This window comes from Augochlora pura, chromosome 6 (assembly GCF_028453695.1).
Source record: "Augochlora pura isolate Apur16 chromosome 6, APUR_v2.2.1, whole genome shotgun sequence".
NCBI classification, from domain to species: domain Eukaryota; kingdom Metazoa; phylum Arthropoda; class Insecta; order Hymenoptera; family Halictidae; genus Augochlora; species Augochlora pura.
The window spans coordinates 20,138,230-20,164,296 of record NC_135777.1 but is presented as its reverse complement, the minus strand read 5'-3'; the positions used below and the strand labels follow the sequence as shown (position 1 = coordinate 20,164,296).

The following is a 26,067-nucleotide window of genomic DNA, read 5'->3' as shown; positions in this document are numbered from 1 at the left end:
ACATCCGAACGCATTAGAAACGGCCGGGGCATGTAATAACCGGGGACCGAAAAATTAGCATCTGCCCGGCCAGGAGACAATGCCTGATTTGAATAACAATGTTCGCTACCGTGTGGGCTTCTAACTCTTAACTATGGGTTCCAGACGTGATGCGAGTCTGCATATCGCGGCTCGCGGCTGTTACCAGCCGCACATGACAATGCGATTTGCTGCCTCCACGATTTCCTCCCGCGGCCCGGCTTTGCTCCCGCGACTCTCGGCGAAAAGAAAGAAAAAAAGAAAGAAAAGAAAACGAGACGCGAAGAAAATCCAAGTTCTTTCGACGCCGGTTTATCCTTTCCACGAGGTTTCCTCCGGACCGGTTCTCCTCGCGGCACCGATCACCGTCTAATGGACCCCCGATCGGATACCGCGCCGACCGCTCGATAATCCTATTAACGATAATGCCGGCACGGACAGGGGGGTACTTTGCCTACAATGTTTCTCTTTACACAGGATTAAGGATCGTTACACTATTTTCGTTATCTTTACGCGACCGTATCTTTCGCAAATGATCCGCTGCCTCGAAGTCTCTCTATCCCTTATCGACCTATCCCGGCCGTTATTCTTACCCGGACCGGCGCGCCGCTGAATTCGAAACACGGTGTTGGGTAATCGTATTTTCACGCTCGCGGCCGCTCGAGCGTGAACCCCTCGATTTTCCAGCGAAAAATCCGGCGGGTTCTTTTCTTAATTTGTCGAATCGATTTCGAAGTGTTCCACGAAATATACTGTTAATCGAATGCAATAACTTGTGCATTTACCTATTTGTATTTACGCGCAACTGTGTCCATTTTGTCTACTTATCTACATTATTTATTTATATATGTCTGTTTTATCTATCCATTTATTTATTTATCATTTTATCTATTTGATTATTATTTTTTTATTATGTTTACTATATTTTTTTCTCTTAAGCATGCGCTTTGAGCGATATATTTGTAATTATCATTTGATGTAAGCTCGGGGGTAATTACAAATATATTGCTCAAATAATTCTTTGACAAATAATGTTAAAGTTAATCAATCAGACAACTTTTGCGACTATAATAAATCTGTAAATTTCATAAAAGATTCTTCGCGAATCATTGAAAATGCATTTTATTCTTCATCTGATCGATTGTTAAAAAATTACGTTTAAGGTGCGTATTGTTAAATGGCGAAGACTATAGCGTAAATAGCATTTCTCATTGTATATTTTTACCCGCAAGTCGAGCCAGATGCAAGAGGATTAACCGACCTCCGGCATACATACGGTATAACATTAGCGACTCGATATAGCATTATGCCGGCAGCGTAAAGGTTAAAATTAAATGTACGCTAGCAGTTTCTGGTATAAAATATCTTTCTTAGACGGCACGTGAGGAAGGTCACTACTGAGTGAATCTTTAGCAGCGTACGACTTTGAAACCCCGTGAGGAACACCGAGAGGCCTTCCACGGATCTCTGAACTGTTATTACGGTCATTAAGGCCCACAGTCCGAGCACAGTAAGATCAAGCGTCGACACACTTCTGTACTTCCTTGATTTACTTTTAAACACGATATCGAGGACGCTGAATTATTTTTGCTAACGTATACAGAACGGAATATAGACAAATTGAAGTACGCAGAAAGATCCTCTCGATCTAGATTCAAGAAATAATCTTCCAGTCCCACTTTCTTGCTATAGCTGAAAGCAATTGACATTCGCTAGAAAAGTTCGCGGTCGACGAAATGGCTCGGTACAGAATTGCGCTGTTAAAAATGGCACGATACAAAATAGCGCTGTTAAAAATGGCACGGTACAGAATGGCGCTGTTAAAAATGGCTCGGTACAGAATGGCGCTGTTAAAAATGGCTCGGTACAGAATGGCCCTGTTAAAAATTGTCGCGGTAGAAAACGGCGTTGAAATCGACGCCTCGCGAGCCGAAAAGAAAAACGACAAAATTCGCGTCGAGCGCATCGCGATCGTTCGGATTCGCGGCGCAGTCGAGCGGTGGCGCCGTTCGAGCTGGTACGTACGTGTCAAGCGTAACACGCTGCGGCGCTGTGGGATATTTTCGAAGCCGAACGATAGAGACATAAAGAAGGGACGTGCGACATCCTGCCCCGCGGGCGGCCATTGGCGAGGTATAAATCATCCGCGCGAGGGATTGCATTTCAATGCCCCGGGCTGGATAAGTACCGGGGCTGGCCGGCTAAGACAGCGCGAGAGGCCGTCGATACGCGGCGGCGGCGGCGGCCCGGTCCGGGGACCGTGCGGGGACCCGCGCGCTTTTATGCGCGCTGCGCGGCCACGCTCTGCTCGCCGGCTCGCAACCCTCGTTACAGATGCAGGGAACGCGTATCCGGCAAGCCTCCAGGACGACGACGAGGAGGGCCAGCTCTCGGAAACTCGGCCCGAGGAACCCCGCCACGTCTACGCCGTCCTCCCTCTTCTCGTCGCGGCGATCGCGGGCTGACTCACGCTCCTAGATTCGCGAGGAAATCACCGGGACACGAAGCGACGCGGAGCGGATCGTCGGAACACCGTGCGTTGCCCAGCCAATCGCGAATTAGGTTTCTGTAAATTACTGCACCGCGTATTAAGATCTAACCCTTAGCACTCGAGTGGCGCCTCTGAGGCGCCAAAATAATTTTGACATTATTAAATATCCTTCTACTTAAATGATTGTTAACCCCTGGCACTCGAGTGGCGACTCTGCGGCGCCGTTAAAATACTGTAATACATTCTAAAATTATTTTGAATAAACATCGCCAAAGCTTAGATTTAAAAATGATTAAAAGTGCAACTATATGAGTCAATTTCATATGCGTAAAATAAATATTGTTACATAAAAAGCAGACACTAGAAGCCAGAAAAATTATTTTCGATTTGCAGTTGAAATGGCTTCGAGCGCAAAGAGTTAAAAACGTAACAATTCTATGATTCCCTAGACTCAATTTCACATTCCTAAATAGCACTAAATTATATAAAATAAAGATGCAGGTAGTTAAAATAGCTATTATATATCTAAGCCTAAAATGGTCCGAAGTGCAAAGGGTTACGGCTGTAGATAATGTTAATAGTTGGGTGTTGAGCGCCTCGAATTTACCGAAGTGTAAAACTGTTGTTTACAGTGCTGTTAGTTCCTTAAATCAACCAACCGCTGATGGGAATCTTGGGCGCACCTGCCGCGCGCTTTTTCGTCCGCGTTCACCGATTTTTCCGTCGAGCGGAAACGGAGCGACGGGTCGGTCCGATGCGGCCGGGATAAGCGGATCGTGCACCTGTTCTCCGTGACTTTTCTCGCGGGACACAGCGCCGTGATGCGTTTAACCGAGAGGAAAAGGCAGATGGTCGAACAGATTGGGATAATTGATACCGGCGAGGGTGATTCTTTGTTCAGGGGTCGCGTTTTAGACGGCGAGAGACTTTATCGGGTCTCGAGATTGAAAGCTTGGGAAATTGGACCAGGCTTGAACGCTCACCGACCTGGGAACGACGAGATATTGTTGTTAGACTGTTTGAAAAGTATTTTTATGTTTTTTTTTTATTCTGGTCTTCGTAACGAGGAATATAATATTAAGTATTGTTATTAGAAAACCGAGGATCTTTATGCAAATGTAAATTGTCTGCATCGAGTGCAAGACATAGGAGGAGCCATGTGCAACAATGTTCACGTCTTAAATAATTGTAATAAATTGTTTAATATGGTACCAAGATTTTTAGATTCCTTTAAATTTTTCACTATTGTACGTTTTACATTTTGGAAGCCAGTAATTGGACATTTTACATTTTTTCCATAAAAATAGTTAATAGCATTCTGTGATCTTTGCGATGCTCGTTGCAACAAGGTTAATTTGTTTGATCAATAACTTGATATTTATTTGCGTTACCAGCCTCAAAATTTCAGTCAATTGCATCAAACTTAAAGAGATACTAACCGACCAACAATTCGGATAGCCGAGATCTCTCGCGAGATTCTTTATAATATTATTTACATAATAATTTATTTACAATATTATTTATTAAGTTAGGCGTTTTACGATGAATTAGCTTAAAATAGTTTCTATTAACGATTGTTAGACGGTTCGCTTCAGAGGAAATGCTCGAGACAAAATTGGAGCGAGCTTTATTCTCCACTTTCGTGCAATAAGGAAGAGAATTATTGTTCGATACCGGCCACAAGGAAGCCGTCAATTATATAGAATAATTAAACGAAAAGATCCGCCAGAAGTTTAATCGCCCGTTTCCTCGTAAGGAAACAATCTCCGATACGGATTCAATAAATTCGAGGAAGCTTGACTACGGGCTCTTGTAGGCCAGATTTAATCGAAGCCACGATTAAATGCCACGAATATTGATTCGGTTTATCTACTCGGGAAGTCTCGGGCACTGTTTGCCCGTTGTACGTAATCGAGCGTGCAATCGATCGATATACGACGTTATCTGGACAACGTGAAAGACCCGAGACCCGCCTTTAGAAATCCGCGATATCGATGGCCTTGTTCCGACATCCTAAACACATAAACTCGGGAAAGTGCAACGCCACGGGACACGAGTTACCATTGGTCGGAAGCGTCGATGTTTTAATAATTGCCGCGATCGTGGTCGAGTTGCATTTCGCTGAGCTAGATCTCTAAAAACGTCGCAGTTACGAGTACCGATTAATTTAATATCATCGTGCAACGAGTTATAATAAGGATTTTCCTTTAATTATGGCTCATTATTTCCTTTCTATTTTACAAAGTGCTCTTTTATGCATACGGAATTGATTCGCTATTTAACAATTTCCTAAATCTAGATTTTGTTGATATAAAAATTATTTTTGGATGTTGGAGAACAATTTTAACCAACAATGGTACCTCAGAGTCACCACTCAAGTGCAAAGGAATAATTATAAATCAACACGAGTTCGTCAGTTTTCATGGTCGGTAGGTTTATAGTTAACCCCTTATATTACGATTCTTTTCACACTGCGTTGATTAGCACTGATTTGTTGTTAATAGCGCCAGGACATTCTTCTTTCTTCTATTGTCTTTATTTAGTTCCGTATATAGTTATTTCTGCATCAAGACTTTGATAACTAAAGAATTCAATTTGATTTCGATTCAGATGAAAGTAGTATTAGGTTGGAAACTATGAAACGGGCGTCGCGGCTGAACACAGCCTAAACAGAAACGCCCGTTTCATAGTTTCCAACCTAATAATATTCATATTTAGCAGATGGGATTTTTAGTGTATCCCATATTTAGTGCACGGGGTCTTTAGTGCATCTCACATTTAGTGCCCGGGACCTTTAGTGCATTTCACATTTAGTGCACAGGATCTCTGTCACTCGTTACTATAGCACAAAGGGTTAAAAACGGAAAGTGCGCTATCGGTTTCCGTAGATCGCGAATCTTCGGATCGGCGAACGATCGCGGCGTCTCACGCGCCTCCCTCTTTCACCTCCGAGATCAGCGGACCGGCGTATTCGTTCCGAGGCGCGGTTACCTGGTTCGTTCCTCTGATCCGCGCGTGTGGAACGGCCGATAAACGAGCGGTGTGGTTCGCGGCCAATGGCATAAATCTCGGTTTCGCGCGGCACGTATGTATGTGCGTGCGGTACGAGCCACGCACTGGGCGTGTCGCACGCAACGCCCGGCACGTGGATAGCTGGATACGCATCGACGGCTCCTCTCCGCGCGCGCGCGAGCACTCGCCCCGGCGATATGCACATCGCTGCGCTTGCAAAGGCGTTTACACGTATTTCGTCGGGCGCATCGCGTGCGGCTATCCGCGAGCCAGGAATTCGGTAGAACAGGAGACATTCTCGGTCGGTCGGCATAATTTGACGTTGATCGACGATATCGACCATGATCGATCATTGAAATCGTTCACTGCTTGTTCGACAAGGTAGCTTGTGATTTTTGACGCAAATGGAATATTTAATATTTGTAATTTGATATATTTTCTATTTAAAGCAATGGATGAATAGACGAGGTGGTGAGGATGTGATGTGTAGTCACCTGAATTGTTGAATAAAAATTGTTTTATTCTGTCAGGGATCTTATTAAGAAAGAGGAAGCGTTAATCAACAAGAAAAAGGTTTTAATTCGATATGGCCATAAACGATTCATAAATAAAATAAATATGTTACATACGATAAAATTTAACTCATCTAGATGTTTTAAATTACATTAATATATATATACTAATATATTACAGATGAACATATATACGCAGACAAAAAATTAAATTTTTATCATTTCCTGTTACGTCGCCACAAAAGGATCATCCCTTAAGCTAACCTTAATCCTATCAAAACCCCTAATTATTAATGGTTCGAAGCGATCAAGCGATCAAGCGATCGAAAAGAAAGAAATGAAAAAAGATGACCCTCTTTAACTTCGCCAAACGGTATCATCGGTATTCCATCATGCTTCTTCGAAGTCCGAAATGTGGATCACCGACCATGGTTTATTGTTCCCGAACGACTGCGTTTCTTTTCGCGGAGTTATCGACGCTGGTTCATTGTCATGCGAGAGCGAACGTGTTTCGCGTTAGCAAGGCTCCCTGCACGCGAGAGATCATATACACCGGCAGGCATCTGGTTAAGACAGGATCGCGTAGAGGCATATACATATACGAAGGGTGCGTAATGCAGCTCTCTTCGTGCCAGGGGACGTGACCAGACGCGGAGCGTCCTGTGTCGATGAAGAAGAGGCACTGGACTCGGATGAGTCAGTCTCTTAGAATGTACGGTGGCGTCGTGGCCGGCCGTCCCACGAGAATACCAAACGAGTGCACATGAAAAAAGAGGGATGTGGCAAAAGAAGCGCAAGTGCGCCGCTGGGTTCGCCATTCTAACACCGGGCACCGCGATCTTCCTGTCGGTCGCGACGAACCTGGCCGGTTCGGCTAGAAAAATCAGGTGGGATCGGGTTCCCTCGAGCTGCGCCAGTATCATCCACCATAGAGTTATCGCTCTTCAAGTTTACAGGCAAATGTGAAATATCGAAATTTTTCAGTTTTTGAAATTTTAATCGAATTGCGAAACAATTGTGAAGATTTCTTAAATTCGCATATACTGCCACAATTTCTATAAATAACGATTGATAATAGAGAAACAGTAGATAACAAAATATAGATAAGAATAAATAATCTTGCGTGCCTTTTAGAAGTATAGAGAATGCAAGGTGCGACACTTTGGAATAACTGCATGCATCGAGTCTTCCTTATGTTCCTAAATGTATAAAATGATTCAATATTTTTTAAAAATAAGTTTAACACCTGGACCAAGCAACAAGCATTACAAAAAGTCGATTGCGGCCGTTTAACGTAGCAGAGGCAGCTTTCACTGCGCCGCGGACACTGTGATAAGCCGGAACGGTCGCCTCGCATGAGGTTTTCCGGAAACATAATGCGGTCAACGATTGGCGAGCCGAGGCGTCATTACGTTGAGACAATGCCGGCTAAGCGGACCGTGATCGCGGTTCGTCGGTCGAACTATTAGCAGACCAGGTGTGCCACGCACCTCGAAGAGTCGCGGCGTGCCTCTACGAAACCGGCGATTCAGCCGATTTACCCGGCTCGCGATTTCATCGGTTGATTAACGCGCCGGAGGTTGACCCGGCGACCCGAGCAAGGACTATCTGTTTACCTTAGCGAGCGAACCTTCGCTTCGAGGAGATTCGCACGTCAACCGGCCTCTCGTATCGCGGCAAGCGTGGGCCCGTCTCTCTTTCACCGTTTCAACACTGGGCGAAAACAGAAAAATGAATTAGGATTGCGCGGGCTCGCCGACCCGCTCGGGTATCTTCCCCGCTCGCGAACTCCGCGTTCGCCTGATAGTTCAGCAACACTGTGCGCGACGGTTCGCTCAGGTCGGCCCGAGAGGTCTGCAACAATCTTTCCGAGGCTGCCTGGAAAAGCCGGCGTGATTTGCGGACGTCAAACGCAGGCCTGATGGATTGTGAAGTGTGTAATTTCGCAGTCAGCCGGTCGAAACGTTTGACTTCGCGTCTGTTCACTTCGCGGACGGAAAACATGGAACGTCTACGAAACAGCTGAATGGTAGGATTAATAATGCGCCCGATCTTCGTTTAATAAGTTTACGCGGCCGGCTGTCGCCTCGGTGACTTTAATGCGTGGTAATGGTATCATTCCCGCGTCGCCGACGCGGTTTTTTTCTTCCACGAAACTGTTTGAACTTTGCACCGCGACCCGCGGCATTTAGAAAGCGAAATTTTTCCGAAGGTGTGTCGCCCCGCGAACGCTTCGGATCGCCTCGGCAACTCATAACACCCTTTCGAATGCCCCGAGTTCCATTTTCGAGTCGGATCGGCGCGCGGATTGCGGCAACCCGACCCGAGAGAGAGAGATACACTCGTGACTCACGGAGACAAGCGTTTATTAAGCCGAGCGAGAGACATTTCGAGCGACTCAATTAGGTCGAATCGAAGCATTTCTTTTTTTTCCCCTCCCTCCCCCGTCGGCCGTGTATCCTGCTCGGTATATCCCGAGAAATCGGCTTCGAAGCGCGCGCGCGCCGCAATAAATTATTCCCCGCTAAAAGTGCGGCTCGCGTAATAAATCCCGGGTATCGATTATTCGAACGTGGGTATCACCGCTCCTATTATAGACCGTCTATCTCACGGTTTCGTAACATCATCGACGGAATGTGCTAATTAGTTCGAGCGACGACCTAGCCGGCGCGCGCGCGCGCGCGGTCTTTAATTGCGGGGCCCCGCGAATCGGCGATTCTGAAAAATCTGGTGCCGACCGCGTGGGTGGCTGACCGGCCGAACGAAATCTTAGCTGGCTAATTACCGGAACGGTTCGATCATCGTTAGAGCAGGGGCCTATTGGTCGTTCGACAACGAACGTGTCGACCCTGGCACCTTCGAGCCACGCACGGCTCCGCGCGGATTCGATTTCGTAATCGACATCTTGAACTTTTACGCGAAGACACACGACCGCCTGCGAAATGAAAATAAGGCGATAAAGCCTTCGTGATCGTCGTGCTGCACTTTCTCGGCGCTACACTGAGCGGCGTAATTATAGCACCACCCCCGTTTTCGAGTTTCTCGAACTCCTCCGATGGGAATACGAAAAAAGTCGTTTACACGAGGCGGAAACGTATGGGGAACGAAGATTTATGTAAACCGATATTTTTACGGTTGCGTAACTATTGCGTGATTATAGATGCAATTATATGTGTTAATAATTTGTAGATTCAGCTATTTTTATTATGACTTTAAAAATGCGATTTGACGCGCTATAATGAGCTTTTGATAAATTTCCTTGTGAATATTATTGCTGACTGTAGTTATCGTATTTTTTAGTGCTATAATATTTTGAAACAGTTCATTTTCTGTGTAAACCTTTCTCATAGTTATACTTCAGACGTCTTCCATTGGATTTTGATCAGGAGAACACGCTGGCCATTTGATAACAGGAATCGCGTCTGTAAACTTTCAGGCGCCGTCTTCAATTTTTGCCTAATAATTTAACAATTTTCCATTAAAATTCCACTTACAGTCTATCGAAAAACTTGAAGATTTAAAATAATCCTTTTTCCTTATTATTAGACCTATCTCCGAGGACAAGCGATAATTAGACAATGAAACGTAATACAACATCAAACTGGTCTGCATCGATCGCAAGAAACATTGAATAAAAATCGATTGCATCTCGCAAGAATTTTAATAAATCGCCTCATCGTTTTTATGCGCGGACATAAAATCCGCAGCCTAACAATAACCAATCCTTTAATGACGTCGGGAAAGACGTTTTCTTCCATTTACTTGCGGCGTGGATTCGTATAATTACGATTCTTTATGGATTCAGGATAAATTTATGTAGTAATAACCGTTTATGCTCGGAACGCATTCTTTTATAATTTATTGCGACGATCCGATAGAACGGTGTACAGGGAAAATCGTATACATTGATCTATTACGTAAATCGACATTTCAGTTGCACGGCAACATATTTAAAATCGTTGCGATACGCCGCTAAAAACTCGCGTTACGAAAACGCGCTTCATTTGTGTTATTCGATTTGATTTATCACGCGAACATAACAAATTATACAAATACAATAAATTACGCGAATACAATAAATTATACGAATACAATAAATTATATTATATTATGTATTATTAATTACATTCGCCGCGAATTCGAGACGAATCATTCGAAGAATTGCACGCGATGTTCTACGAAGAAAAAAAGAAATTGGCGTTGCATGTGTGTCGCAATGAAGACGTCACCGTGCACGCGGCCGACCGATCCCCGATCGGCGTCGCGGCAGATCCATCAAATTTAATGGAGAATAGCGGCGTCGGGTTCCCCGGGACATCGGTCGCCGCGAATGGTGGCACTCAATTAAAGACGTTCTCAAGCGGCCGCGGCGACTCCGAGCCGGATTAACAGGTGGATTAGGTTTCTAAATGGCTTCCTCCCACGGTCCGCTTGCTCTCTTAGACGCGACGCGTGTTGCGATTTTTTCGCGCGCACGCATCGGGACGACCGTGGGATATATGCGCGAGCGTGTGCCATTAACCGCGCGGCGATGCCCGTCGCCGCCGCCGTCGCCGTCGTCGTTGCTGCGTCCGGCGAAAATGAAATGTAAATACAGATGTGTCGCATTACTCTCGGCCGGCGCATAATTGCCCACGATCCGAGTTTCAAGTCAATGAAATTCACCGATCGCGCGGCACCCTGATGACGCGCATGTATATTCAGACACCGTTTATGCAGAGTGCCCCGTCAATAAATATGCAACGATGTAAATGTCAGATATTTGTAGCGCGATTATAGCGAACCGGCGACGCCGGCTGCTCCACGGATTTCCGACCTGCAACCATCGTTTCGTCTTGACACGGAGCGACGCGAATGGAAGCGATACCCTTTCGCGTTCCGAAAATGCTGATTGTCTCGTTTACCAGTTCTCCATGCATTTCTTTTCACCAGGAGACAAATATAATATTACGCGATTTTATATTTTTATTGAGAATAGAAATTTATTCGTACAGGTATTTATAAGGAAATGGATGGATTTGGACAAATGTGACAGAGTATAAAGCGTTTCGGTCTCGTCGATGCTAGGACTGCTCCTTTCTCAAATGTTGCATCGGGAAGTTTAATATTGAATTTCTAAGGGTGCAAAGAAAAGCATTGGCAAATTTTATAATTTTATAAGCGTTTGAAATTGAACTGATAAATATATCCTTGTATAATTACGTAAAATAAATATAGAAATAATTATTCAACTGACTTAAAATCTCTATTCGAATTAATAAATAATTTAATTCGAATAATTTACTGGGACGACACAGATGATTTTCAAGAAATAAGAATTTTGAACAGTTGCTATTCGATTCAAATATTCGACTAAAATGCATTCATTCGGGTAATTGTCTTAGAAAAATCTTAATTATAACGGTTTGAATAATGCCAAATTTTACTTAATAGTTACCTAATTCCCTAAAAGGTTGGAAGCTTCGCTCGACTATCCAGATATTTTTGCAATAATTAAAAATTTTCTAACATCCTACAAAATAAAAACAATTTCATAAATATACCCAAATGGAATCCATATTTTGCGAAGCATGTCGTAGCAAAAATCACTTAAAAAATTACAGTTCCAAAGATTCCAGGATCTGCAAAGCGCAGCGATCGTCCCCAAGTGATCTATACGCGTGCTAATGATGCGATCACGGATCCGAAGCCAATAAAAATCCCGCGACAGCCACCGCAGCCGTCCCAGAAAAACAAATCGTGGTTGTCGGGGAGAAAGAGAAAGAGAGAGGGAGAGAGAATCGTTTCCTCCGGTTTTTGCCGTAGCTCCACTTTCATCCTTTCTTCGAATCCCGCTCGGCCAACGCAGATCCATCTTCCCGCAGACAGAAGCCACGTCACCGTGGACGTAATGGAAATTCAAATTTATTCCCGCTGCCATTTGCGCGCGGGACGGTTCATTAGCACGGCCGGCGTTGAACGGCGCATCTTTAACTACCTGGACGGGGCCCGGCACGGCGATAATTTAATTATTACGTTAGATTTGCTAATTCGTCTCGAGGGGGGGGGGGGGGGGGGGGGGTGGTGCCGGCCCCGCGAGACCGCTTTTTCCTGGGGGTGGTTTAAGTAATGAGCAACAGGCTCCTCCTCTCCTTCGACGGAATTCACTCGTGTCGGGAGCTACCTACAGTTTCCACTAAGGAGCACGCACAACCCTGCCCTCCACGTTTTTGCTTCTACAATTAGCATCCTTGATCCGGCAAACTGTGGATCGGCCAATCGATCATCTCTCGACCGACACGCCTCGGTTGTGCGCTTATTTTTCCGTACACGCGACTGAATAATCTTTCCGGGCTTCGATAGTTAATCACCGATTTGGTCGATCATGCTTCTATGACGAATTATCGACCTCTTATTAACCCTTTGCTGTACTTTAACGAGTCAGACTCGGGACGGAGATTTATAACAATAAGCTGTTAAATAGGAATGTTCATCCTTCAAGTGGGAATCAAATTTTATTCTCTTGTCATTAATATTTAAATATTCAACTAGACGGTAAATATAAAATTCTTATTCTCTTTAAGAAATTAGCGCGAACGAAGAAATTCTAATCATAGTAATTGTAAAGAAAATGGCACGACAAGGGGTTTACTTTATCAAGTTATGACTATACACTCGGCAAGAAGCGTTTAGGGGTTCGATAATAAAAACTATTGATAGATATCACATATATTATTGTTCTTATTTTGTCAAGTGAATTGTTTCGAATTTTTCTAGTCCTGTATCGCGTTCTAACCTCTTCGATTCGCAGCGCTTCGATCACGAGGGATGATTTCGAAACGCCCGTTCACGCAACACGGACGAAAAATAACGCAGCCAACACCGCAACAACAAAATCCCGCCAACGATCCATTACGAAATCCAACGTCTCGCTAAGAAACACGAACACCCTAGGCGGAGCCTGGAAAACTAATTTTCCCAGCGCCTCTCGCGTTTCCGATTCACACGATACGTTTTCACCCTGAACACGTACCGGTTCACCGGCGGCACCCGGGTAAATAAATAATGAAGCGAACGGGTCCGTTCGCGGATTACCGTCTCGCAAATTGATAAGCCATAGAGGCCCGAGCGACGCGCACGATAATAAGTCAGCCGTCTAATAGAGAACCGAGCGGCCTGCATCGCACGCACGTTTATTCGGCGATCGGTTCGGCCGCCTCTCTTTATTCCGTTGCTCTCTCGGGCGCGAAAGTTGCGTGCCTGGATTTACTCCCTGTCGAACGGCAGAATTATGTGCGACCAGTTGTTACGTACGTGCGATCGGCGCGCGCGCGCGCGGCTGTAACACGACTCTCCCTTGTGTTCATCAAACCGGGTTACAACGTAACCGGAGGCCAATAGACGACGACCGCCGCGCGTTCCCGCCCCGACGCGTCTCTCCCGTGAATATGTATATCGTTATTTCATAATGACCGCGGGTGGCGGGTAGTGGCGGGTAATGCGACGGCTCGTGCTCGTCGTCGCGCATATCATCGGGGCGGGTTGCGAAAGAAAATTGGCCGACCTCGTGGTCGCCGGCCGCGGGAAACAAAACGCCGCCTCGACGCGTGCACCGCTGGCAACGACCTGGTTCCGCCGTTAGATCGGAGGCACCGGGAGGACCCGGGCCAGGCTACCCTCGCCCTGGCAAAAATTAATTATAACATGGACCGGCTGATTAATGATCGGATAAACATCAGCTTTCGGCTCGCTGTCTCATGAATCATTCAGGCCGCATCCGTTTCAATTTCTATATGAGACGTTTACAAGTAATAACTCAGCCGCGTATTACTGTAATTATTTCAAATGCGGCGCGGTCCCGGGCCTGATTTATTTACATTACGGATGTGACAACCGAGAGCCGTTCGGCGTTCCACATGCTAACGACTGGTGGCTGGTGCTGCCTGGAGATTGCTGACAGTTCGTGGAATCGCTAATTTTTACGTTCAGTGGCGCTTTCAAAGTGAACAATGGCGTTGTAACTATGGCCTAAAACAATGAAGCACTTGGGATAGGATAATAACCTCGCATGGATGAAGAATACCGGACAGAAATAAAATATATTCAATTAGTATAGTTCGATATTATTATTATTATAATTACTATTGTAATTATTATTTCAATAGTATTATAATTATTATTATAATTTAGGGGTTGGAAGATACACACCGGGATACATGGTGATTATTATTATAATAGTATTAAATTCCTCCGCGAGATTTATCTCGTGTCAGCGAATCCAAACATTACTCCAATAATTAAACACCGCTAACAGAGGGACGAAATTTTACCTCCACTCGAACGCCGCGGAATAACACGCGTGTTCAGCAGATCGTGTTCCGAATTTTTTATGACGAGCCCGGCATGGCATTATAGGCCAAAGGGTTAATTAATCACGGAGCGATCGAACTTGGTCGTGGATCGGCGGTAACCCAGCTCCTTTTCTCAGCCATTCCGTCATCCTATATGGCAGGCACAAAGAGAGACAGGTCAAGGCGACACGCAAATAAGTGTGTGAACCCGGCGACGGATCTCGGTCGCACGAGACGATTCGCGGTGGAAACGATGAGTGTCGCCGATGGCAATTAGTCGTGTGCGCTGGAAAACTCGGAAGGTTGCGAAAAAATGTGCGCGGAGAGACCGAAGAGGGGGACGAAGAGAGAAAGAGAGAGAGAGAGAGAGAGATAGCGAGGGAAAGAGGGACAGAGAGAAATAGAGAGCGAGAAAGGGAGAGAGACAGCCGGTTGTGTCGGTGGACGTCGACGACCGTCACGGAAGGAGGGCGTCACGCACACGCGTGTGCACGATTGTGTCACAGATGTCATAATCTTACGTAATTGGGAGCCATCGCCGGGCATTTGTAAGCCGCACGCATGCGAGAGCGAGCCGGCCCGGTATAGTACGCACAGCAATTTACTTTGATTCGTTATTGTAAATTGTGTCGCGGGAAAACGTGACGTCCGCCGCGCGGGTTGGGAAAGCGTTCACGGAATTACAAATTTTCATTGTCTCTTTAATTAATGATTAAGCACGATTCGACAGGCTTGGCGAAAAATTCGCGGAAAACGTGTGCTATACTAAGGGATGAAAATGAGAGTAATATTCGGTGTAGGTGTGATTTAACTCTATCATAGCATCATTTACCTCTGAGAAATTTAAGTCGATCACCAATTTAATTAACATTGAATCTATTAAGGAACAACGATGGCAAGATGTAAATTTAAAAATATTGTTACTTTATTAATATTAAGTCAATTAGGATTTATAATAAGAGACTAGATTTTTCCCCATTTTTTATTGTAATATATGCTTGCAATTGGATATTGATTCTTGCCGTCTTTTTAAGGAAAGAATTTTAATTTCAATAATTATAGAAAATTTGAAATCAGTTATTTTTATCGAAGCGTTAATAATTAAGTTATTCGAAACACCTTCGTGAGTTTTCATTCCTCTCATGGTGATTTTTCTACAAGTTACTCTCAGAAACATTTTACTCTCAGCACACGCAATTACGCGCGATCATCGAGAAGAACAATCGACATTCTGAGAAAAGTCCCAGAGATTATCGAAAAGAAATAATACACCGTCGACATTGATTATGCATCCTCAGCTCCGAGAATCGAGCATCGGCGGACTATCATCGGTACCTTTGGTTATTCTATACGGTGCGCCGCGTCCCCGACGTCGGCTTCCTATTTTTATCAAACGGATCATCGGCGACAACGTAAATTATTCTGACGAGGAAAGCGTCCTGACAAAGTCGCTGTTCAATTTTCAAGTCGTCGTCGCCGGGATCCAAAGGAAATCTCGTCGCGCGGCGAAAGAAGGTGGAAAGGATCCTATCTTGCGCAGACGTCTCGCATCGCCGGATGCGCGTGTGCCTCCCTCGCTTCCGGCCGTGAGCCCGGCTTAGGCTCATTGCCATGCTCGCCGCCGCGCCCGCCCCCGGAATATGAAAACAAAATCATATTCTTTGTCCGTGGCCTACCAACGAGAGCCTCCGCCGTCCATTTCTCTTTCGTTCGACGTCCGCTTCTCTTTCGCCACCGATTTTTTTTGTCCGGGGCAACCGACACCTATGCATAGAGGAGGCCTCCAACGTAACTATTGCCGCAGAAACAATCTAAACTGCTGAATTCCTGCGGGCGTTTTGCGCAATTGTTATCGGACGGTTTTCCAGCGGAGACAGGAAAAACGATCGTGTTCTACGGGCCCGACGAGCGAAGTTCGTCGATACGATGAAGAAACGACGATGCTCGACGGCGTCGATGACCGGCACACTTTTAAGAAAGGACGCGGGATCGTCCATTCTTTGGATGCATCGTTAGCGCTGAAAAAATACGACCAAGTAATTGCTTCGATCGCAGTTAATAACTTCTCATTCTAAACGTGTTAACCTCGGTTTTAATTACCCCGGGTTGCGGATAGTTTACGCGGTATTGCGAGACGAGGCGGTTAATGACGTCGCGAGGCGATTAAAAATTAAATCAAAGAGAACTGTACGGTCAGTAATTGTATGAATTTTTTATAGTAAATATGGGTAAACGAAACTTGAGAAAGGTGATGGATTGAAAGAAATGCAGTTATTTAACCCTTCTTTAATCTACCCATTGCCGCAGTCCGAAGTTGATTCCGTTCAAAGTCGGGGCATGTCGCAAGCTTCTGCAACACGGTCCGGTCGAAATCGTGCTTTCCGCGTCACTGCATCGAAAGTGTGCAACATTGCCTCGCGACAGCCCCGGATGCCGTCTCGAATGTTTCCCGCAATTTGCAATCATGAACGGCCCGAGCACGCGATGCGCATCTGGTGCATTCAGACGTCACGCTCTTGGGCGATTTTAACGCCTGTCAGAGCGGCATCGCGCTCTTATCGAGCCAGCTCACCGGAACAAAACTCTGTACGACTTTCCTTCGATTTTCTAATCGATTTCACGGCTATACCAGGATTATCGAAACGCTGTCGAAACTTGAAACTCGACGAGCTTCGCTTCGCTTCTCTTGCTAATGATGTTTTACAGGTTTTACAGGTGGGGTTAGAGGTTATAGGTTTGAGGTTGGGTTATAGGTTATGTCAGGTTTGAGGTTGGGTCGCAGGTTACAGTATTTATATATTACGAATAAAATAACTTGACAATATAATTAACAAGGGGTTGATTATATTGCTAACGCTAGGGTAGGATATTCTATGATCAAATTATAGAAGAATCATAAATTTTTCACCACCTATTTTTGTTCTATGGGAATACGCTGCTGAAAAGAATTATAGCATAGACGAATTTTTGATAAGAATTGACCAACTTCGACTGACTATAAATCTGCGACAAGTCATCGTAAAATGATGACTCTTTTTTTAAATTAAGGCTCTGAATCTCTACTTTGAGACAATATTTTTTTAATTTTATGTTTAAAGTACTTTTATCACTGTAATCCTTTAAGCGCTCTCAGTGTAACAAACGCAAAATTTCTAAGCGCCTACAAGTGATTACAGTAGCCAAGGGGTTAAACTCTAAACCATTTTACGAGCAACCCACACACCTACCCAGTCCCGACAACACGCTGCCGCTCTTAAAAATCGAATCACCGATCATCGACAACAGCATTCGACGCATTGTACCAGCAACAGGGCCACGAAGCGCCACGGATGCACTTGCAATCGAATGGTTCGCTTTCTGGCTTAACCGCCTTTCCCTCGTAAACCTAAAGACCGTTTGACGAAATGAAGATTTCGTTGCGGAGAACGCCGAGATCCAGACGCTCACCGAGAATCGGTCTCGCGTGTTGAGGGTGATTCACACCGGTTCGCTTCGACGTCCAACGAGATCCGGATACACAGCGGGTAGAAGGCGATTTCGTTATGTAAGCAACCGGAGAGAAAATACCGTGGTTCTTGCAATTAGTGTTACCAATAGAAGAGACTACTTCGATCGCGTGCCACGAACGAGCGAACGAGGCAATTCTTATTGCTACAATATAACAATTGCGCCGACCGCTATAGGAACGACCGTAGGATGCGTGTTGCAACCTCGCCTGATACGTGCATCCGTTGCTTGAACTTTTCCAATCAGGCCGTTTAACCGCCGGATTCGTGTAAAAGACGATTGTTTTTCTGGCAGTGATCTTGCTTCATGGCTCGCCGAGCCCGCGCCGTTGTCACGATCCGAGAAATCATCCCAAGTGGAATTAATATAAAATTACATACAATATATAGTAATATACTATATATATGAAATAATATATAAAATAATAATATAATATAATATACAATATATAAGTGCTCGCGTTACAACAAAAGCATATAATAAATTTATTCTAATAGACGAAGATAAAAATTAGCAGCGAGAATTTCTACGCGGTGCTGATAAACATTTAGATTGTTCTGCAGATAATATTAAAAAGTATCGAAGCTATAATTAATTAAAATTACTTTAAATTGTAAGTTACTTTTTCTTTATGTTTCCATCGCATTTTCTTACCCCTTGCTGTTCCCATTTATATAGAAATTTAAATCTACCGAGCCTGACTAGGATTTTATGTTCCACCGTTATTTTTGCCTAGAATTGTTGCAATTAGACGTCTAAATTCTAAAAACTCAATCTAAGCATATGCTGTCGGCAGAATTCTTTCAAATTAGAATAATTCAGTGGACTAAAAATCTTTAATGTGGACAGATTTAATTTTCGAAATTCGAAGTGGCTCGAATCGATTTCTGGGCGCCGTGAATCAGTTTCCCGAGAGGCCGGACGACCGAATGAATAATTCCCGAAAAGGTTCGACTCTTCTAAAAATCGTCACGTCTGGGCACAGTCGAAAAGTCAGGTCCTTCGGCATTAAGAGTCAGCCGGTGGTGCATCGGAAGGATGCGGCTACCGTGCACGCATAATATGTAAATGGTATCGCTGGCTCGCAGGGACGCGACCAGTTACCGATTTGCACCGGTGGGCGAGATGGGGCATTAGAAGGAGGCACGGTAACACGGTTGACACACGCGTTGCTGGTGCCTCCCCGGCCGCACGATTTATCTGGTGGCCGTCCTCGCGTCGAAATGGCCTCCCAAGCACCGTGCATCAACCCGTTCCGCCGGGAGACGCTACGCTCGAAAACCGATGCGCGACGACGCCGCGGACGGATTCGAGTGATCGATTTCCTGCTCGCGGTGAAATACAGACGGCGTTAACGTGTGCTTCGCACGGAGCCACGGATCCGCCGCGCCGCGCCGCGACGAGCCGTTGCTCGCGGTGGATTTGAATGGATTTCCTGTCTTCGGTTTCGGGGAAACGGTGGAAGTACTTTGCATGTCTATGCGATCGCTCGTTCTGCCGGCTAAAAATAACCGTGGATGGAGAGCGAGCGTCTGACATACTCTCCTCCTGTTCTGATAAGTAGACTGCGAAGATTTATGTAAATCGGGGCAATTTTCATATTCCATGGAACTCATTGAGAGAGGCGAGCTCCATTTGCCTGTACTTATGTTAGATGTTATCGGCAGGTTGGGGATTTTTATAGAAAGTAAAATGCACTAATTGCGAGATACGGGAGCTACGATGATATTTACTCATTTTCACAATTGTTTTAATAAGTCGAAAATAAGACAACAGTATTTTTACTTCTATTTTACTTCACATTTGGTTTAAAATTAATGTCATTCTATTTTTATTCAGATCAAAATAGGGAAATAATACAGATGAGAAATTGAATTCACCCTATGTATACTTGCATGTTCTTGCATATTTTTATTCCATATTAAACTTAGCTTACTTTGTGTGAAATCATTGTATTCAGTAATAACTGTGCTGCACATTTGGTAATAATATTCCGTAATATATACGTATATATATATATATGTATATTTCTATCAGTTAATGCATCCTATAAGGAATGAAACTTTAAAATAAAATTAGATCGTCGTAAGATGTTCCAATGTATACATCCACATTTCGTTCGAAACCGGCAAGTTGCGAAATACCCAGCCGCGAATTCAGCCGCACGATTTTTCTCACAGGATGCTAATTGCAGACGTCGGTCAACCGCAGGTCCTTTATTTTTCGCGCTCGAAGAAAGAGGCGACATACCCGCGGCGTCTCGTTGGAACATTTAAATTCGAGTATCGTTATGCGCTTCGTGGCGCCAGGTTCTCCGAACGGTGGTGGTGTCGTCAGGGCCGTAAGGAGCCCACGGCGAGAAAAAACAAAGGGTTCCTTAAGGCGCGTAAGCCACCTGTCACGGGAGCCGAGAAGACGCAAAGACCGGTGGCAACTCCGTTGCAACGATTCCTCGCCTCCCGGTCTGCGCCTTCTTTTTCGTCGGTCCTCCTCTCCCCTCCCCCTCCTCTCCCGTCGCCGTTCGTCGTCGTCGTCGTCGTCGTCCTATCGTTCCTACTGTTTCACGGCGCATTCAGCGGAAATATTAAAATGCCCCGGCGAGTCCTGCACATGACAATAAGCTCTTCGCGCTCCGGACGTGCTCTGGATACCGGGCTGTTCGCTCTTAAACTACCATCCGCGTACACACGTAGACCCGCGGTGTTTCTCCCATTGCTTCGTCCATTCTTCTTCCACCGGGGGACCATCCACCACGACCATAATTCGTCGGGGTGTCCCGGAGGATTGAAATGCACGCGGTGCACATCCTGTCCGGGAAAATTCAAATGAGCCATGCCCTCTCCCCTCCCTCCCCACCCCGTCCTACGCCGCCGCCGAACCCGGAGATTTGGAAATCCGCTCTCGGCCACCGTTCTCTGACGGACGGCTTGCGAGACAACCTGGGCGATGCCCGGGGTACGAGAGATACTCGCGATAAATATCCTTACGGGTCGTGGAGAGCCGCAGGTGGACTCCAGGATACTCCGCTGCGAAATGGGAAGAAAGCGGCACGAATTTCATCGCCCTCTAGTTTCTTGGATTCCACGAGAAATTTTATCGTTCGACGAAATTATTTACTAAGAATTAATTTTCACTCCAATGTATCATGATTTTTTAATTTCTCCATGACATTTTCATCGAACGCAATATATTTTCCTCTGTCTAAAATGGTATAATACAGATATAGTCTTCTGCGCTACAGATATATGCGTGCGTGTCCTTTCTATATTTATTTAATACTTTCTATGTTTAATTAGTAGAACTATATTTATTTAATAGCACTATATTTATTCAATATTTATATTTCATAAAATTTATATTTTATTAAACTTTCACGTATAGAAGTCTCCTAATAACGCAATAATGCATAGACAAGTGTTACATACATTTATTACATTAATTGTCGTTGCAACGTACAAATTTACTAATTTTTATCGTTAATCGTGCGGGCTAGGTGGTTCTGCCAGCTTCATTGGTGTCTCCCTGCTCACGGGCGCCATATTGAGCGGGAGACACCTGTGCAAACTATCAGTTTGCTACAGTTGTTACAGCCTCGGAACGCGACTGCATTTATAACCTGGTTATATAAAAGCATAAAAGTAGAGAGAGAGAGAATCGTTAAGTTACGGTGGGGCAATGGTGACGCGCGGGTGACGAACGTAAATTACACTCACACGAAGAATCGCAACGGATTCGCGGTCTCCGATTGACAAAGACTGTTTGCGGACTCCCCCTCAATCCACGTTCACCTCTGTCAAACGGCAGTCATTCTATACTCAAGCGATCCATTTAGTTCCGACGTTGCTGGTTAAATAGAGGATAGAGTCGAGGACGTTGCTGCTGTTGCTCAGATCGTGCGCCTTCAAATCCGACGCCTTCGATACCTTGCGAGAGAACGGGTTAACACTTGAAAATTTATTCGGACAACCTCGCAAATCTGTTCTTTTGAAAATGATAATTAACTTTTTAATAGTCACGTTTAACCTTCTATTTTTAATTATTATATGGTACCGGTGTTAATTTTCTATAATATTCGCGATGCGATGATAAAAATTATTATTTACTACTGTGTCGTAGCTGTAACGTAATCGTTAATTTCAACTCATTTAACCCTTTGTACTCGAAGCTATTTTAACTCCGGAAACAAGATTTTTAAATTTCTAAAGAATTTCAATTTTACAGGATTTATTTTATTTATTCAAGCAAGTGACGTTGGGTCTATTGGTTTATGGAATATTTGCATTTTTAACGATGTTTTGCATATAATATAATTTAATAGGATAAAAATAATTTTTTAAAATGTTCGCTATTATTTCTGTCACTATACTGTCGCCACTCGAGTGCAAAGGATTAATAAATACAAATCCATGTCTTCTCAGTAATTAATCTGTTTTCCACTATTAAACAAACTTCTCTTTTTAAAGAAAATATTTATAAACAGTTTGCAAATCGTTGTCTTCGCCAAGGACGAATATATAGTATTAACGAAATATCTTTTATACAACGAATTACTGTATTCTTCTTTAAACGACGTTAAAACTTTACATATTTCGTGCGTTTAGAGTCTCCGATCAGGCGACGCTTTGGAGATTTCAACGCATGGTAAGGACGTGCAGCGACATCAACGCGTGGTTGAGCTGTCAAACACTTACCGGAATGGTTGCACCTACATTCTCCACAGCCAGACACGCCCTCTTATAGAAGCTCTGGACACATTCGACCAGTGAATCAGCTTCGTTCAATCGCTTCTTCTTCTCTGCATTTTCTTTGTTATTTCCCTTGATGACCGACTTTAGAATAGTTTCGTTTGGTTTCGTGAACACTGTCGTTGGCGGCTGAATTGTCAATCCCTTCGTCAACGTTTGGTCGCTCCTAAACAATGCGATATTTGATTATAAAAATTTGCTAATATATTCATATAGAATTAGAATAGAAAAATGGTTATATTAAGCTATATTAATTCTCGTTTTCTTTTCATAGGAAGATGCGTGAAATTAAATGATGCGTCGCGATAGAATACAGCGAACAGATTGTCGTAGAGCGTACCTGGTTTGGACATATTGTCGTACGCAGACTGCAGCTAAAAGGCACAGTGCGTACATAGGATTCTTCACCAAGGAACTGGTCATAATCGGTGGTGGTTGCTCGGGATCTCGATGGGACTTCGTGTCGGACGGAAATTTTGCTCACTGGAATTTGGAAGAGCTGTTCTACGGCGGAGCGTATCCTGCGGTGTGATTCATTTGTTGAAATAATTGCCGGGCGACCGATCGATAACCAGGGACTGCCACGTAGCCGCCTGGATCGCGTTTGATCGCCCTCTCGCGAGTCCTTCGTGAGAAACGACCGCCGTGATTTTCCCATTACGGTAAACGCGGGCGGTGGCGGAACGATCGCGAATGGGAGCGCGTGTGAAAAATCGAACGGGCGAGCGAGCGAGCGAGCGAGAGCGCGCGCGCGCGCGCTAGAGGCTCGCCTCCGACTAAGCGGATTACAAAACATCGATCGATATTAAAACGATCCGCATGGATCCGGCCGCGTTAATGACAGAGAAGAAAAGCGGCCGCGGTATCACGACTTCTAACGAGTGCCGAGATTACAGACGGCATCGAGCCGCAATTACGCGGCCGGTACAGAAATGTTCGATTATTTTGTTCGACGGGTTTGACGCGGCATCCGAGCCTTTCACTTTTCCGCGTTTGCCGCCGAAGTCGCGTCCGAGGGGGATTCTTTTTCCCTTTTTTCTGACGGTGCGTTCAATCGACGAAATTTGAAAAATCAACCTTTTATTCCGAGCTACTCGGTTATGATATTAAAATTAAGATTACAGATGGAGTTGTTAACATTTTTTTTTTGTAATGATAATATTTGCTTATTTCTTGCAATGATAATAAATTTACAATTTGTTAGGTAACGTCTCCAGGTTAACGAAATTGTTTTTTAATTATTCAGTTAAGAGTACAGTGTTTATTAAAATAGCGGTATTATTTGAAAGTGGTTAATTATCTATTAATAACTATTTTAGAATTGTTGATCAGACAGTACAAATTTTTCTAGTTAAGACTGAATTTTAACTTGCCGCCGCGTAGCATAAGTTAGGTGTTTTATTTAATGTTTTTAGTTATTGTTCACACATTGTTTGATCACTAATTTTCAGAGACTTTCACAAAATTAATAAAAAAAAATATTTCGCAAAGAAGTTACTCAGTAGTCGACTAACAATAAATTACATTAATGGAAATATATGTAAATTATACATGGAAATGTAATGTCCACAATGGCCTATGAACCCGTATAATTAATTCACGTATATCACTGCAGCATCGCTGTGCTCTCTTCGAAAGATTATTAAGACGTTCACGCTTGAACATTGATTAATTTCAAAGCGATGATTTTTGTAAGCGCGCTATCGCGGTGTGGGAAACAGAAGGCTTCACTCGCGGCGTATCGGTGGCCCCGTGGCTCCTAGCCTGTTTGCTCCATTTAGAGGAACATTTCAGTTTCACAGAGCGCTCGTATTATCCGCGGAAATTGGTTCTAGCGAACGCGAGGTCAGGGAAGACCTGGCCGACGCAAGGATCGCGTGCAGGACCGACTACTCATCCACACTCACGTATTAAACATAAGTGCCACTTACCTATGCCTGAACCTCACGAGCCGCGAGCATCTCCGACTTCTTCTTCTTCTTCATCTTCTTCTTCTTCTTCTCCCTCCTTCGCGGTCTTCCTCCTCCTCCTCCTCCTCCTCGTGCCGGTTTCGTCGTTTCTGATCCCTCGGCTGCCCTTGTTGCCGTCTCCGTTACCTTCCGTTCTTTCTCGCGATCCCGGGGTTCTGTCTCTCCTCGTGGCGATTCCCGCGAAAACCAGGCTCCCGGTGCAACGCGAAGGGCAACCCGTTCCCTGCTTATGTATAATCGTCAGTCTTCCGCAACGGTGGGGGCCAACGCGAGCACGCAACCGGCCGTCGAAAGAGTTCTAATTGGAATGGACGAGATGCGGAACGGCGGTTTTGATCCCCGGGGAATTAGGAAGTCCGTGGAACGATGATACGTGAGCGGCTTGCCGACCCGTTGGGAAAAAGCTGAGCAGCTGGGAACGCGTAGGATTACTCTGCAGTTACCGATTCGCATTTATCAACGAGGTTTCTTCATCGACCAACCCATTTCATTTCGTCGAGACGGTCGGTCATTTTCACGTGTCTGAGCGTTTAGAGTGAACTTTTGGGATGTGTCGGATTGTACGGAATTTGTTTGCAATATTTGGAATCGTACGACTGTTAATAATTTGATAATAATAATTTGATATCGAGTGCAAGAAATTAATTTCTCTATTCGTCATTCTGATAAAGTATATTCGTTAATTACTATTTTGGCTCTATGAGATTGGTACTAATTACTTATACATTCTCATTTAGAATTCAAAGAAAAATTGTAAAAATTTATTGAACACCTTTATATCAATAATAACGCATTTAACACGATCTGTGATTTAATTAAACGAATGCATTTCATTTAAGCGAATCGAACCTGTAAAGTTACATTGCGAGACATCGCTTACTTCGTCAAAATTCTTACGTTTCGTGGACACAGACGAGCGATATACGATAACGCAGGAATCGCTCGCTCGCGGACAACGCGCGAGGACGAAAAATTGCGGAGGCCGGCAGCGTGGGAACTAGAAAGCCCGGAAAGCCGATCTCCCTAAAATCGTGGCTCGGATTTCGCGATAGCGGCTGAACACGCGGCCCCGCATTTCCACGTGTTTTAGAGAAGCGGTGATTGCGCTCTAAAGCGCCTCAAAATTGCACGCAGATCGTGATCCTTTGAAAAGCGTCGGACGGCGCGGTGCCGGTTAGCCGGAACGAAATCCAACGCTCCCAAGGATCACGAAGTTACCGTTCCGATATTGACGAGGAGTACGCGCGTAGGAGGGCGGCGAGCGAGCGAGCGGGGGAGGGGGGTGTCAGCGGACGGCTCATTTTCACCTGGGGATTACCTTTGGCACACAATCATCCGCCATTAAGGCCGTCTGCAAAAATGCCGAAAAACACCGGAATATCCCTTTACACCGGTGGGGCCCAGGAAAGTGAGGCGATCTTCTCTCGTGGTGCGCGCATAACCCGTCCGCGCCGGGTATATCACGAATAGCCCCGTGATCTC

The 26,067-nt window shown here is 44.8% G+C and overlaps 1 protein-coding gene across 1 annotated transcript; it reads right to left on the bottom strand.

Moving 5' to 3' along the window:
* Positions 1–21,370: 21,370 nt before the first annotated feature.
* Positions 21,371–23,038, bottom strand: LOC144471621 (uncharacterized). Its single transcript, XM_078183843.1, has 4 exons — positions 22,956–23,038; positions 22,562–22,781; positions 21,584–21,793; positions 21,371–21,486 (listed from the first exon to the last, which is right to left on the bottom strand). The coding sequence occupies exons 1-3, from the start codon at positions 23,036–23,038 to the stop codon at positions 21,686–21,688; spliced, it is 411 nt and encodes a 136-aa protein (XP_078039969.1). The 3' UTR covers positions 21,371–21,486; positions 21,584–21,685.
* Positions 23,039–26,067: the final 3,029 nt, after the last annotated feature.

Bases quoted from the DNA above. Each gene is read 5' to 3' on its own strand.
- LOC144471621 (XM_078183843.1), bottom strand. From the start codon at position 23,038: ATGACCAGTTCCTTGGTGAAGAATCCTATGTACGCACTGTGCCTTTTA. The intron at 22,782-22,955 runs GTACGCTCTACG...CGCATTGTTTAG, and splicing joins CGACAATATGTCCAAACCAG to GAGCGACCAAACGTTGACGA. The intron at 21,794-22,561 runs GTAAGTGTTTGA...TTCTCTCGCAAG, and splicing joins ATGTAGGTGCAACCATTCCG to GTATCGAAGGCGTCGGATTT.